This window comes from Alligator sinensis, unplaced genomic scaffold, assembly GCF_000455745.1.
Source record: "Alligator sinensis unplaced genomic scaffold, ASM45574v1 scaffold372_1, whole genome shotgun sequence".
NCBI lineage: Eukaryota > Metazoa > Chordata > Crocodylia > Alligatoridae > Alligator > Alligator sinensis.
The window spans coordinates 362903-378271 of record NW_005842387.1 but is presented as its reverse complement, the minus strand read 5'-3'; the positions used below and the strand labels follow the sequence as shown (position 1 = coordinate 378271).

The 15369-nt window shown below is 46.2% G+C and overlaps 1 protein-coding gene across 1 annotated transcript in view; it reads right to left on the bottom strand.

The window, feature by feature from the left end:
- Positions 1-15369, bottom strand: part of DYTN (dystrotelin) — a 38725-nt gene that overhangs the window by 17982 nt on the left and 5374 nt on the right. The window contains exons 2-3 of the mRNA XM_014522676.1: positions 9719-9793; positions 1882-2077 (exon numbers count right to left, since the gene is read on the bottom strand). Of these exons, the coding sequence (XP_014378162.1) occupies positions 1882-2077; positions 9719-9793 (271 nt within the window). The remainder of the gene's footprint in view (positions 1-1881; positions 2078-9718; positions 9794-15369) is intronic.

Genomic DNA, 15369 nt, shown 5'->3' with positions numbered 1-15369 from the left:
GAGCTTTCAAATATTCCCGCCAGTGACTCTGCAATGATGTCGGCCAGTGCCTTCAGCACCCTCGGATGGAGCTCATCCGGGCCTGCTGACTTAAAGGCATCCAGTTCTTCCAAATGACTCAGCACCATCTCAGGGTCTACGCATGGTAGTCTGGCGCCTTGCTGCTGCCTCTCTACAACCCCAGTGAGAGACTTGTCGTGCCCCTCACTTAGGAACACTGAGGCAAAGAACTCGTTGAGGAGTTCAGCCTTGTCCCCTCTGTCCATCACTTGAATACTTTGAATACTCAAAAGTGACTAGTGAATCCTTGCTTCATGCTTAGATAGTCTCATTCACATGCCAATATCAATTTTTCAGTAATGAGGGCTACGTAAGTATCTGCATAGATGAAAATTGGAGCCACTCATACATTTCTGTGAACTGTCAATTGGATTACAGGTAGGTTTGCTACTGATAAGAGGTGAGAGGCAGGTCTATAGCCTGACCTTCCATTTTCAACACGCAAAGCATGAGCTTCATGCTTATCCCAATGTCTATCTGGCCACCTATTACAGCGAAACACCAGTTCTTACCCGTGTGCTCATAGTTTGAATAGATTCAACCAAAACAGTAAGTCCTTTCCACCCCTTCCTGTGTGTTTAATTTTAATTTTTTTCTTATCTTAGAGTCATAGAATCATAGAAAATTAGGGCTGGAAGGGACCTCAGGAGGTTATCTTGTCCAACCCCCTGCTCAAAGCAGGACCAGCCCCAGCTAGATCATCCCAGCTAAAGCTTTATCCAGCCAGGTCTTAAAAGCCTCCAAGGATGGAGCTTCCACAACCACTCTGGGTAACCTGTTCCACTGTTTTACTACCCTCCCAGGGAGAAAATTCTTCCTGATATCTAACCTAAATCTCCTTTGCTGCAACTTGAGACCATTGCTCCTTGTTCTGCCATCTGCCACCACTGAGAACAGTCTCGCTCCATCCTCTTTGGAACCCCCCTTCAGATAGTTGAAGGCTGCTATTAAGTCTCCTCTCAGTCTTCTCTTCTCCAAACTAAATAAGCCCAGTTCCCTCTGCCTGTCCTCAGGAGTCATGTGCCCCAGCCCCCACAACATTTTTGTTGCCCTCTGGACCTGCTCCAATTCTTGATAAGCCTGTCTAACTCAAAGTATCTTCTGATTGGCTCATTCAAATGTTCTTTGTTCTATGAATTAAATCTGGAAATCCGACTGAGTTGGATCTTCCATGATCTTGGAAAATGTCAAGTAGCCAAAATGTAGGTCCTTGTGAGACTGAAGGGAAGATTTCTAATCTTCTCATTTTATGGTTATCTTTAACAAAGCTGCTATTGGCATTTGTTTTCACAACTTATCTAAGGACCATAGCACAGGTATACTAACTAGAGCACAAACTACATTTGATACATCTGGTGACATCCATTATGGATTTATACTAACATTCTTATGCTAAAACTACAATATGCCACATAGGGGGGCCTGCCCCACACCCCCCCTGACAGCAAGTGCTCTCTCAGTGAGTGGCTGGTAGCGGGGCACAGAGAGTGCTTGTCCCCCCCCCCCAAATTTGGCTGTGCTGCATGTGGAAGTGCTGGCACTTCTGCTGCCACCACTGAGGGACCCCGCCCTCATCACCACTGGGGGACCCCACCCGAGTCATGCCCCACTGGTGCCCCCCAGACTCGGGAGGCACCAGTTGCCCATAATACCAGTTGGTAAAATTGTGCTACCATTGGACCTCCAGCTATGCACAATTCAAATAACAACACACCTTTTGAGCATGGGATGGACTTCTCACTGAGAAGGCAGAAGAGGGATGGGCAGGTTGCTACTTACAGAAATAGTATATGTTGAAATCAGTAGTGGGCTTCCTCTCACCTGTCATACATGGTAGTTAGCAGCCTTAGAGTCAAATCAGGGGCTTTTGGATCTACTTGGCCTGGTTTGTCTAACCTGGCACTCTGAAACAGCTCTTTCAGCAATGAGCAGAGCTGCTGTATTTTCAGAGACTTCTCCTTCTGGCACTGGTGACATGGAAGGATGTGCTGAATCAGGGAGACATCAGTCAAGTCCACTGTAGGGAAAATCAAGAGGAAAATTAATGAGAGTTCCTCTGATTTTATTGTAAATGTAAGCTGGACATTTCTTAATTAAATGCATTAATTAGACACGCCTGGAAAGGGAGGCCACTCGCATTATATGGAAAGGGGGAACATCCGTCAAAGGATCTTTCACTGAATTCAGCAAAGTGTATGAGAGTATAAAGAAAGACAAAGTCAACCACAATTTCCCAGTCCTCATTTTAAAATGATTAGGCAGGAAAAAATGCATTGGTGATTTTTGTAAGATGCAATTTAGCCCTGGTGGAGAGTTAGCACAAAAGCAGATGCACCATATGAATGTTCAAAATCAGATGTATGTGGATTTCAAGTTCTTTGTCTTTGCTGCTAGTTTCCATTCCATGCCCACTGTTCTGAAGGAGCATGAGAAATGCTTTGGCCAAGAGCACAGAGGCAACCATGGGAAACTAGTGTTCACAAAGGCCAGTCAGGACTCTTAATTTTTCTGAAGGTCTCAGCCAACATAAACTTGAACCTCATCAGTAGGATAACATAGGAGGAGAAAGGCCCGAATGTATTACTCAGTCACAGGATTTGAACCACTAGTGTGTTGTAACTGTGAAAAGACTAATGTGAAGTATTAATGCCATTGTACAAGACATAGGTGGAATCTAGAATATTGTGTACAGTTATGCTCATCCATGTTCAAGAAAGAGGCAATCAAACCGGTTTAGAGAAGGGTTACTACAGATTAGAAACATGTCTCTTCTCTAGCAGAGATATGTCTCTCTCCTATCAATGACTTTAACTGGATTGTGTTGTGTGGTCTAAACTAAGGCTATGGTTATTATCCCATTACCTGGATTCGTTTTTATAAGCCCCATGTCCCTCAGTGGGTTAACTGCTTTGTTCTTCACTCTTCTCCCCACTTTGCCTCTCTCAGCGATGCCCCTTTCTTTTTCCTCTGCACCTTCCCTATCCTTTGTGTTCTAATCACTGCTTTGTATTTAGCAGCTCTGCTTCTGGCAGTCCCTTCACAGCATCTGATAAAGTAAACCCTGGCTTATGAAAGCTTGTGGGCTCTGTCAGAAATGCAGGGCCCTGCTCTAGCTCATGGCACTGTACATAAAGCATCATGAGTTAGAGTGCCCCCTTGACCCAACAGAGGTTTGCCTGCTGGGTTGGGGATGAAGTGGGGGGGATTGAGCCTGCTTGCTTGCACTGGCCCTACTGGCCAGCAGGTGGTGGCACTGGCCAGGACCACCCCTCTCCCCAGCCCCGCCCCCCTCCCAGCTCCAGGAATCTTGGGGACCCAGTCCAGCTCACCCCAATACCCCAGCCAGGGTAGCTGATGGTGAGGGGCTCTGTTCCAACCCCCTTTCAGCTCAGGCCAGGCATAGCAGCCTTGCAGCCGCTGCTGCTCCTTTCACTCCCTCTGCACTGACAACTTCACCCCCATGGAAAAAATTAACTCCCAGGGGAACACAAGTGCCCTAAGGTGTTCTAAAACAGAGAGCCTTAATCTGTTACCTAATTAGAGAAGCATTAATTTTTCTTGCAATTGGCCATTTTAGAAGTGCTTTGCAGCTGTGCACGTGTATTAGGTCATGGCTGTAGAGTGCTCTCAGGAGCCAGATTGTGCAAAGACTATTGCTTCGGTCTGCACCCTATGCTGTACATCTGTAATTTAGTTAGTCTATAAAGAGCAAATCTACCCTGCCTTATTTGTAACAATAGTTACACCTGTTCCAAGGATGGAAAAATATTTTAAGGATTGCATTGGTGAAACCAGTCAAAACCAAAGTTTAATTTGTTTTTTTTTAACTATGTTAATATTATTTATATTGCAGTACAACCCAGATTGACATACTTCCTTTCTCATGCCCTATTATTGTTTATATTTCATGAAAGGGTAACAGACACAGGGAGCTTAAGGGCTGAATTGTCTAAAGTACTGAGCTGATTCAGGATCTTATGTTACATTCACTTGCAAGTGATGGACAGCTACTTCTCACTTAACGAGTTATGTTCTTGAAAAATGCAACTTTAATCAAAACAATGTTAAGCAAATCCAGTTATGTCACAGTAGTTACCTACTAGCAGGCAGCGGTCAAACAACGTTATAGCCGAACATTACACAACTTTATATGAGCATGTTCTCTAATAGGTCAGTGACGTAATAACAAAACAGTGTTAACTGGGAAAACATTAAGTGAGGAGTACCTGTAACTAGTTTTGAAAATCCCAATTGGCTTCTGCAAGTCTGGTAGGCTTGGGAGCTGAACCCAGATTTTATGATTCCCAGCTGCATGCAGGAACAGAAAAATCATTGGCGATGCATAGGGGGTGAACATGGGCATGTGCACCCCCTGAGATGGGTGGTGCACCCCCTGAAAAAAGCGCCGCCAACACTACCAGTGGCGCTTGCGAGCGGTCACTGCTCACCACCCTCCTCCCCTCACTGCCAACATCGCCGTGGCTGCCTGCAGGAGCTCCCCACTCGCCCACCACCACATCCCCACTGCCACCGCCACCACCTGTGGGTGGTCGACATGCCCCCCAGCCTCCAGGGGCATGCATTTTTCATAAGAAAAACAGTCTTCCTTCATAGTTTCATACTAGGTAGGGTCAGAAGGGACCTGAGTAGATCATCAAGTCCAACCCCCTGCCACAGGCAGGAAAGGATACTGGGGTCAAATGACCCTGGCTAAGTGATTATTTAGCCTCCTTTTGAAGACCCCCAGGGTAGGAGCCAGCACCACTTCCCTTGGAAGTTGGTTCCAGATCCTGACTGTGAAGTAGTGCCTCCTGATATCTAGCCTGAATCTGCTCTCGGTCAGCTTATGGCTGTTATTCCTCATTACTCCCAGTAGTGCTCAGGGGAACAGCGATTCTCCCATAGCCTGCTGGTCCCCCTTGGCCAGTTTGTAGATGGCCATCGGATCCCCTCTCAGCCTTCTCTTGTGGAGGCTGAACAGGTTCAGGTCCCATAGCCTCTGCTTGTAGGGCCTACCTTGCAGCCCCCTGATCATGCGGGTGGCCCTCCTCTGGACCCTCTCGATGCTGTCCACATCCCTCCTGAAGTGCGGCATCCAGAACTAGATGCAGTGCTCCAACTGCGGCCTGACCAGTGTCATATAGAGGGGAAGGATCACCTCCTTGGACCTGCTTGTGATGCATCTGTTTCATTTTGGCATCAATAATGACTCCAAGATCCTTTTCTGCCTCTGCACTGACGAGAAGGGAGTTCCCCAGCCTGTAGATATGCTGCTGGTTCTTCCCCACCAGGTGCAGTACCTTGCACTTGTCAGTATTGAATCCCATCTTGTTCTCATCCACCCACCCCTGTAACCTGTCTAGGTCTAGTTGCAGCCTGTCCCTCTCCTCCAGTATGTCCACTTCTCCCCACAACTTAGTGTCATCTGCGAATTTGAACAAGGTGCTTTTCACCCCCTCATCCAAGTCGCTAATGAAGATGTTGAACAGTGCGGGCCCTAGGACCGAGCCCTGGAGGACCCCATTGCCCACATCCCTCCAGATTGAAAATGACCCATCCACCACCACTCTCTGGGTGTGGCCCTCCAGCCAATTAGTGACCCATCTGACTGTGTAGGCATCGACGCCACAGTCACCTAATTTCTTAATGAGAATGGGGTGAGAGACAGTGTTGAAGGCCTTCCTAAAGTCTAGAAAGACTACGTCCACCGCGGCACCTGCGTCCAAGGTTTTGTGACCTGGTTGTAGAAGGCCACCAAGTTGGTCTGACAGGACTTGCGTCTAAAGAACCCATGTTGGTTGCCCCTAAGCATGATCTCCTCTGATGGTCCCTCACAGATGTGCTCCTGGATAATTTTCTCAAAAAGCTTCCCCAGGACCAAGGTAAGACTAACGGGAATGTAGTTTCCTGGGTCCTCCTTCCTCCCTTTTTTGAAAATGGGGACCACATTGGCCCTTTTCCAGTCGTCCGTCACCTCGCCAGAGCACCATGAGTGCTCATAAAGCCATGCCAGGGGTCCTGCAATGACCTCTGCTAATTCCCTCAGCACTCTGGGGTGGAGATCATCAGGACCTGCTGACTTGAACACCCACCAGAAGTTCCCTGACTAGGTTCTCACTGACCCTGGGGCTGGCAGCGCTTCCCCTGGGTCCATCAGGGATCCCAGTGGGGGGGGATGCCCTGGCTCGTGCTCAAAAAGATGGAGGCAAATAAATTGTTAAAGAGGTTAGCTTTGTCGTCTGGTGTGACCACCAGATTTCCAAGTGTATCCTGCAGAGGCCCCATGTTACCGGGTACCTTCTTTTTACCCGCTATGTATTTAAAAAAAATGACTTCTTGTTGTCCTTTATTCCGGGTCAGTAGTCCCAGTTCCATCTCTGCCTTAGCCTTCCTAACAGTCCCACTATAATCTTGGGCAATGGAGGTATAATCCTCCTTGGTGATGGCCCCTCCCTTCCATTGGGTATATGCCTCCTTTTTAGCTTTGAGACATTTGTGGATGCTTTTGGTAAACCATGGGGGCTTTTGAGCACTCCTGCCCCCTTTGATCCATGTGGGAATTGCCACCCTTTGGGCTTTATAACACTTTGGGCTTATATTACATCCTTAATATGTCATAAAGGTATTGATGCATGTTTTGTCCATTCTCAGGAATAGTTTTGTGTGAAGGGGCTGGTGCATTCAAAGGAATAAAAAGACAAACAAATTCCAGGGGTTCCAGTGCAATGTCCAACTTCCACACAGCAAATTGGAAACAGAATAAATGCTCAGCATTCTACTCAGTAGCTCTTTCCCACAACAAAATTCTCTTTGACTTCAGTGGGAGATTTGCCAGAGTAAAGGGTCAGGAGCGCTGAATAGAACCTTTCTGGTCTATAATATTTTATTTTGTTCTCGTTAATATTCATGGTATTATTAATAATGTTTGCAAATTGCCCTATGCATTTTTGATTGTCTCTGTCCAATAAATCCATTCCTAAGAAACAGATCCAATTTTGACATTTAACAAGGACAACAATACATAGATGAAGCTCCATATTGCTGGCAACTTTTATGTTGTGTTGGCAATATTACATACTGTAATAATAATCTAATTAATCTGTGTCTCTGAAAAATGTAATGGATCTTTATAGACCTTTTAAAGGGGAGTTTGTTTGAATTTTAATAGTGGTAGAGTAATCAAGTACTAAAGGAAACTGTTTACTACTGCTATTAGAATAGATCTCTTTTTCAGTAATAGCAGTGAAGTATGCTCTCCAACCTTCCCTTATCTTTCCATTAGAAAGCCCAAGAAGATTGCTAGGATACCCTGTCCCAAGTAGCTATCCCTTCCAGTAGTAAATACTACATTTGAGGGGGTAATATTTGTAACCATCTGCTTTAACATATGGGATGAATATCCGACTTCAGCATCTTGGTTTAGTTATAATGCCAGGCTCATGCATCTGGATTTATGGTTAAAACTAGGATGTGGAAAATCTAGATTCTGCTCCTGGATCTGCTGTGGGGGTCTCTTGTGACCTCTGACTAGTTGGACTGCAATGCATCCTCATGAAGAGGACAAGCACAATGCTTCTGCAGCACTTAAGTCCTCTTCTGTGGGGATCAAATGGGATTTAAGTGGTAGATAATCCTTTTGTGAGCCTCCTGCTGCTCTGTGCCCACTTTCTTCCTCTGGAATGGTGAATGATGATGGTTATTTCATGGGAGTGCTATGAGAGAGAGTTCATTGGTACTCTACTCATTCACCATGACAAGCAGTATCTCTGAAAATCTCAAGCCTATAAGTAAAATTAAATGCTGCCATAAGCAATTCCATTGACTTTAACAGAATTACTTAGGGGACAAAGCCTAATACTTCAGTTTGTGTGTGCAGGATTGGGCCCCAGGAAAATTAATCAGCGCATCTGCTGCTCCTTGTTTGGCAATGGTGCTGAGCTGCTTTCTTAGATCTGTTGGCAAGAACTTAGTAATTGGTATTTCCCTGGGAACTGATCCTCCTGCTCCCCTTCTTCCCTTCATTGTTGGGGACAGCAGGTTTCTGGTCTAGGCTTTATTTCATTGCAGCTGGCTTTAAGAGCCAGGGCTCTTTAAATGTCCTCCTGCACTGCCTTTTATTTTAACTAGAGCTCACACAAGATGTGTGAAATGGATGACAATAAGTCTCTTCAATTTTTTTTTTTTTAAGAAATATATTTTCTGCAGGGTAGTTTGATTATTGAAAATATTTGTTTTCAACAAAACCCCATTGTTGATGAAGTGTTTTGGGGTTTTTTTGTTTTTTGGGGGGGGGGGGGGAGGGGCATAGAACTGTCAAAACTATGGTGACCAGCTTTATTAATGCTTATGTTATAACAGAACAAATAGAAAAGATAATCCGCATGGGGCACTGGGAATCCTCTCTGTTAGGGTGAGAATATTTGGATTTTCGGGAGCATTGAATCTGCAGCTGAATAAAGGCATGATCTGTGGCCTAGCAGAGCTGCTGACCACAAGGCAGAATAATAGCTAAGCCAGCCATTTGCTTATGCTAAGTAACCATCTTAACTGTGTCAACCATTTTCTGAGGAAAAAACAGCAAGTGAATCTGTGTGAGTCTGTGTGCTGTGAATGAACTGACACTCTAGGAATGTGGAAGATGGTACAACATGAGACAGAAAAACAGACTGGAATGTGAAAAACAACACGTAATTGGTCACAGAATCTGAGATGAACATATGCAAAAAGGTAAATAGTGATTGGTGAAGAAGCCTCCAGAAGCTTCCAGGTTTTGGTCAAAGTCTGCCCATTCTCCAAAGAAAAGGAGTCAAGGTCTTAGACATGCACTCATAGCAAAAAGACATGTAAAGAAGTAAAACGCATAGGCAATTCCATGCTAATGAAGCAAACAGTAAACACAGGCAGAGATTGAGATGGGAGGATAAATGGGTGGAACATAGGAGGAGCAAGGGTGGAATGAATGGTAATGAGCATAAACCAAAGTGTATAAATGTGGGAAAAAACTATTGTTCAGGGCAGGTCCCCGGTTTGTTGTTTTTTTGGGACCTGGCCCGAAGCCATCTCCATTCTGAATAAAGCTGTTGTGAGCAATGTGTGCTGGTGTTTGCTCCCTGCCTGCTCTGGCTAATGAGTAATAGGACCCATGGGCAATTGGATCGTTGTCTCTCTAGTCATTGGTTGCCACATGGAGTCGGGGTCTAACACTCGATATTACAAAGAATAGGGTCTGAATTCTGCTGCTGACTCTACCTTTGAGTCCCTATCTTCTCAGCAAGTCAGCTGACCCCTCTGCTTCTGTTTCCCCATTGGGAAAACTGGGATAAAAATATTTACTTTCCTTTGGGAAAGTGCTATGAGATTGTACAGGAACCAGTGCTTTTTCTGACAGAGTATAATTGTCCATTTGTTCACAAACAATTTGCAGTGTGCTCCAAAACCCTTTAAGGGAAGAGTATTAGAAAAAGGCAAAGCAGCGTTTTAGTTCAGACTGTGACTTTTCTTTTATCTTGCTGAGATTCTTTGACCCTAGCTGACTTCCTGCCTCTGGGGCAGGGGGCTGGACTTGATGATCTTCGAGGTCCCTTCCAGCCCTAATGTCTATGAATTTTCCAGATTCCCCTCCCAGTCCAAAAGTACAGAAACCTCCTCATCTACTTACATTGGCAGAGAGTTTGTACTGAGCGTAGTTTCAGGGCTGTTCTATAAACAGAATTCTGGATGTCACTCAGAGCCTCTGTGAATGAAAACACAAATACGATGGGTTGGTTTATGCCAGGGGTGGGCAATTATTTTGGGCGGAGGGCCACTTACGGAGTTTTGGCAAGCCATCGAGAGCCACATGACAAGCAGCCAGGGGCAGATAAATATTAATTTTCTAAATTTTTTAGGGGCCCCGCAGGCTGGATAGAATGGCCTGGAAGGCTGCATCCGGTCCACAGGCCACATTTTGCCCACCCCTGGTTTATGCCCTCCCTCCATTTCATGACTACTACATTTAAGAGAAAATCAAAAAAATCACCGTGGAGGAATATGAAAGAAGCCATCAAAAGCCTAGCTTACGAGTCCTATGCTTCCTCTGACTGCTCATCCCAGGTCTCCCTAACATATTAGAAAAATGCAGAATCTTCTTTGAGGGTTCAGAAAGTAATGACAATTTTGAAATAAACTCGTTTTGTGTCCAGTGGGAGCTACGCAGCTGTGGGGAATGGTGATTGTGACATTGTTGAATGTACCCACTGTTTTATGACTACATGTACAAGCAATGTGGTCCAGGAAGTGATTATTGCACACAGAATGCTTTATTTTGAAATTGTCATTACTTTCTGAAACACCCTTGTATTTTAAAGTACAACTAACCTTGCAGATGTAATGACTGCATTAGGGTGTGACTGCAATATAGTGCAGAGTTTGCAGGATCATAGAAAAGTAGGGCTGGAAGGGACCTGACAAAGTAATTTAGTCCAGCCCACTGTTTAAGGAAGAATTAGGTTAAAAAAAGTATCCCATTCAAGTATTTTTTTCAACCTGCTCTTGAAAATTTCCAAGGATTGGGATTCCACAATTTATCTAGGTAGTCTGTTTCAATGCTTGACCACCCTCATAGTCAGAAAGTTCCTCTTAATCTCCAACCTCAATTTCCTGCGTTGCAACTTGAGATCATTGCTCCTAGTCCTGTCTCCTGTGGCCACAGAGAAAAGCCCATCTCCATCCTCTCTATCTGTTATCAAATCCCTCCTCAGTTTTCTTTTCTCCAGACTAAATAACTTGAGTTTGTTTAGCCTTTCCTCATAAGTCTCATTTCCCAGGCCCCTAAAATAATTTTTGTTGCTCTGCACTGGACTTGCCAACCTATCTATATTGTTCTTGGAATATAGGGCCCCAAACTGGAAATTGTACTCCAAGGAAGGCCTTACAAGCACTGAATAGAGTGGAAGAAACACTATCCTTGATTTGCAAGTGACAATCCTATTAATATAACCCAGTACATGTATGCAGTTGGTCTTTTTACAACAAGAATATACTTTTGACTGACATTCAAGTTATGGTCTACTGCAGTGCTGCTCAACGTTTTGGCCACAGAGGAGTGGTACAGGGCCTATCTATGGGCCAGATTGGGCCCTGGGGCCCAGTACCACGCCCTCCCCTGGGATTGGACCCTGGGGCCTGGTGCTGCCCCTGCCTGGCCCTCTGCACTGGGATTGAGTGCCAGATTCTGTACACAAGGCTCAGGACTCCCCATGGGTCCAGAAATTTGGCGGCAGGGGAGCAGTGCCACCACTTTCCTGTTTCAAATTTCTGGACCTGTGGGGAGCCCTGCAGGCTGGATGACATAGCTCTGTGGGCCAGATCTGGCCCATGGGCCAGAGATTGAGTAACCTTGGTCTGTTGAACCCTGCAGGTCCTCTGCAGATTGCAGCCTAGCTAGTCATTTCCCTGTCTGTATTTGTGCATGCAATTATTCCATCCCCCATGCAGGACTTTGCACTTGTTGAACTGTTCTTGTTGAATTTCATTTGGTTGATTGCAGACTGTCTTCTGAGTGTATTTGGGTCATTCGGGATCCTAGCCCTGCCATTCAAAACGTCTGCAACTCCACCTAATTAGGTGTCATACACAAATTTGCTAAGCGTACACTCAATTGAATTTCACTGGTTTTATAGACATTAGGGGCTAGAAGGGATCTCGTGAGTTCATTGAGTCCAGCCCCACTGCCATAGGCAGGAGTTACCTGAACCAGAGTTAAATTCAACTTCAAACCAGCAGAATCTAATCTTGGCAGAATAAATTAGTCCATGCCAAAGGTAGTCTACCAGTACTACCTGAGTTAGGTTAGGTATCTTTATACAACAGAGCAGTCGCAGAAGGAACTGCTGTGTGTGTGTGTGTGTGTGTGTGTGTGTGTGTAGACAATGGTAGAGGAACTAGCACACCTATCACTGGAGCCCAACATTGGAGGTCACTATTTTAGGAGAGGTACTGGAGAGAGAGAGAGAGAGAACTCTAATACTACAACTGACCAAAGAATTTCCCCTTCAATTTTGGGGGGTTGGAAACTAATTTTTCACCCAAATAGAAATTTGTGCAGAAAACCTTTGTTTTTGCTTAAGCTTTTCAGGTTTTTGTTCCAAAAATACCTTGGGTTTAACAAAAATATGAAAACTTAGGAAACTTTATGTTGAACATGTTTGGGTTTTCCTCAGCAAGTTAGCAGATGACACCAAGCTAGGGGAAGTAGCAATTATGTTGGAGGGTAGGGCTAGGATTCTGAGTGACTTAGACAAATTGGAGGATTGGGCCAAAAGAAATCTCATGAGATTTAATAAGGACACATGCAATGTCCTGTGTCCCAGGGTGATGAGGGAAAAGGGATGGAGATCCCTTCCCTAGCATGGGGGCTCCGGGGAAGCCCCATGGCACTGGGAGAAATCCCTTAGTAACCCCACAAAGGGGAAATACTTACCACTGGCAGGCATGCCAAATGGGAAGCAGCAGCCGACAGACAAACTGCCTATGTGGTTCACCAGCCACTTGTTTCATAGAGTTAAGGTTAGAAGGGACCTATTAGATCATTGAGTCCAACCCCCTGCCCTAGGCAGGAAAGAGTACTGTCTGTCCAATCTCCTTTTAAATACTTCCAAGGAAGGGGACAGCACCTCCCTTGGAAACGTATTCCATATTTTGGCAACCCTCACTGTAAATAACTTTTTCCTGATGTCCAGTCTGAATTTGTTCTCTTTCAGTTTGTGGCCATTATTTCTAGTTACCCCGACAGGTGCCCTGGTAAACATCATATCTCCTATTTCTGGCTGACCCCACCTGATGAGTTTGTAGGCGGCCACGCGATCACCTCTCAGCTTCCTCTTGCAGAGGCTGAAGAGGTTCAGGTCTCCCAATCAGTCCATATAGGGTTTTTTCTGTAGGCCTTTAACCAGACAAGTGGCCCTCCTCTGAACCCTCTCCAGGCCATCCACATCCCTCCTGAAGTGCGGTGCCCAAAACTGGACACAGTACTCCAGCTGTGGCCTGACCAATGCCACATAGAGGGGAAGAGTCGCCTCCCTAGACCTGTTTGTGATGCAGCTACTTATGCAAGAAAGGGTGCGCTTAGCTTTACTTATTACCTCATTACACTGGTGACTCATGTTCATTTTGGAGTCGACTACAACTCCAAGATTCCTTTCCACAGTTGTGCTACTTAAAATGGTACCTCCCAGGCTATAGGAGTATTGATGACTTTTTCCTCCCCAGGTGCAACACATGCCACTTATCCTTGTTAAGCTGCATCCTATTCTGTTCCACCCACTTCCCCAGCCTGTCCAAATTGGCCTGGATTTCCTCCCTGCCCTCTAGTTCGTTTACCTCCCCGCATAGTTTGGTGTCATCAGCAAACTTGGACAGAGTGCTTTCTACTCCCTCGTCCAAGTCACTATTGAAGATATTGAATAGTACTGGTCCCAGGACAGAGCCTTGGGGGACTCCGCTGCCTACATTTCTCCAGGTAGAAACTGGCCCATCTACCACCACTCTCTGGGTGCATCCCATAAGCCAATTTTCAACCTACTGGACTGTGTAATAATTTACATTGCAACTGTTTAGTTTATTTATAAGAATTGGGTGCGACACTATGTTAAAAGCCTTTGTTTATATGGCTGGGACCAGCACAAGGCAGTGACATCATCAGGGGATGCCGGCCATCTCTGATAAGAGCCAGTGGCAGAGAACACCGGGGGTGCACCAGCTGAGAGGCGGCTGGGCACTCCCCCCAGTGTGGCCAGAGCCTGTCACTGAAGGAACCCAGGATGGGGCCCTGAAGAGGAATCCACTCCATGGCTTGGAGGGCAAACCAAGCCCGTACCAAGAATGACACCTAGGGACAGATTGTCACAATGCACGTAGGACATGTGAGTGGGGCAGCAACACTGTACCTCCCCGGCACTTTGATTCTTTTCTTATGCTTTTGAATTGCTCCTAAGGGCAGAAGGCAACCACTCACTCTTCCCTGGAGCCGAGGACTGAGGGGCCTCCGGAGACTCCAGGCTAGGACACGTGAAGTTCAGCAGGCCATACTCTGGCCCATCGATACACAGTCCCCAGGCAGGGATGGGCCATTTGGGTATAACCCAGGCCCACATTAATGGGTCTAAAATATAGGATCCTCACACGCAAGACAGTGTGCTAATTCAATGCCGCATTCAGGTTGCCGTACTAGAAGCATGGGTCAGGGTCATGCCAACAGGCCCAACGACTAAAGTATACAGGCCAACTAACATCCAGCTGAACACTGCTGGCTGGCACATGGAAAGGGTGTAGGGGAGGTAGAGCCCCAGGAACATCTGCTGGTGACATCTCCCAGCAAAATCCCAACTCCAGGGGAGCCTTCCACTCCTGAAGAGAACAACTAGTCATGGTGGGTGAGTATCAGGGGTCTCCATGGGGAGGTGATGCAATAGCAGCAATAGTGCTTGAGGGAAACTGGAGGCAGGACAGGAACAGCTGGTCCTGAGCTGTGCGAGAGCAGTCACTCAAAACCCAGCAGGTACAAAGTGGTGCATAGGCCAGGAACTCAGAAGAGGACCCAGCTGGAGGTGACTCAGTTGCAATGTAGCTGGCAGTAATGGGAAATCCTGACCTCCTAGGGCAGACTCTTCAGGCGCTTACTCAGATTCTTGATGTGTAGCAGCAGCAGGTAGCCCAGCAGCAGGACTGGCTGCAACATAACCTTTCTTTCTTCAAAAGGCCTAAAATGACTCAGAAAGATGACTCAGAGGCCTACATCGAAGGATTTGAGCACAATGCAATACAGGCCAGGCTGGATAAGGGATACTGGGCCAGTCAACTTGAGGCCTTAGTCATAGGTAAGGCACAGGCCACATACAGGGCCATGCCTTGAGATGAAGCTAATGACTATGACTGAGTTAATGTGGCCATCTTGTACAGGCTCGATATTACACCCGAGTATTACAAACAGCTATTCCAGGCCAAGAAAGGACACGATGAATGATGGCCATGGATCCTGTTGCAGCTACTCGGAGACCTCATGAACAAGTGGGTGAGTCCCTCTTGGTATGACTAGGATGCATTTGCGGGCCAGATTCTTCTGGAGCAGTTCATTGGCAACTTAGAGGACCGAACCCAGTGCTGGGTCCAGCGACACTCGCTGAGGAATTGGAGAGGCATAAGGCTGGCTGAGGCCTTCACCATCTCAGAAGGAGACTATGTCAGGGAGTGGCCAGCCCTGACCCCAGGGAGAGCTAGTGCACTGGGGGGAAATGAGACGGCCACCCAGTAAAATTGGGACAAGAGAAACGG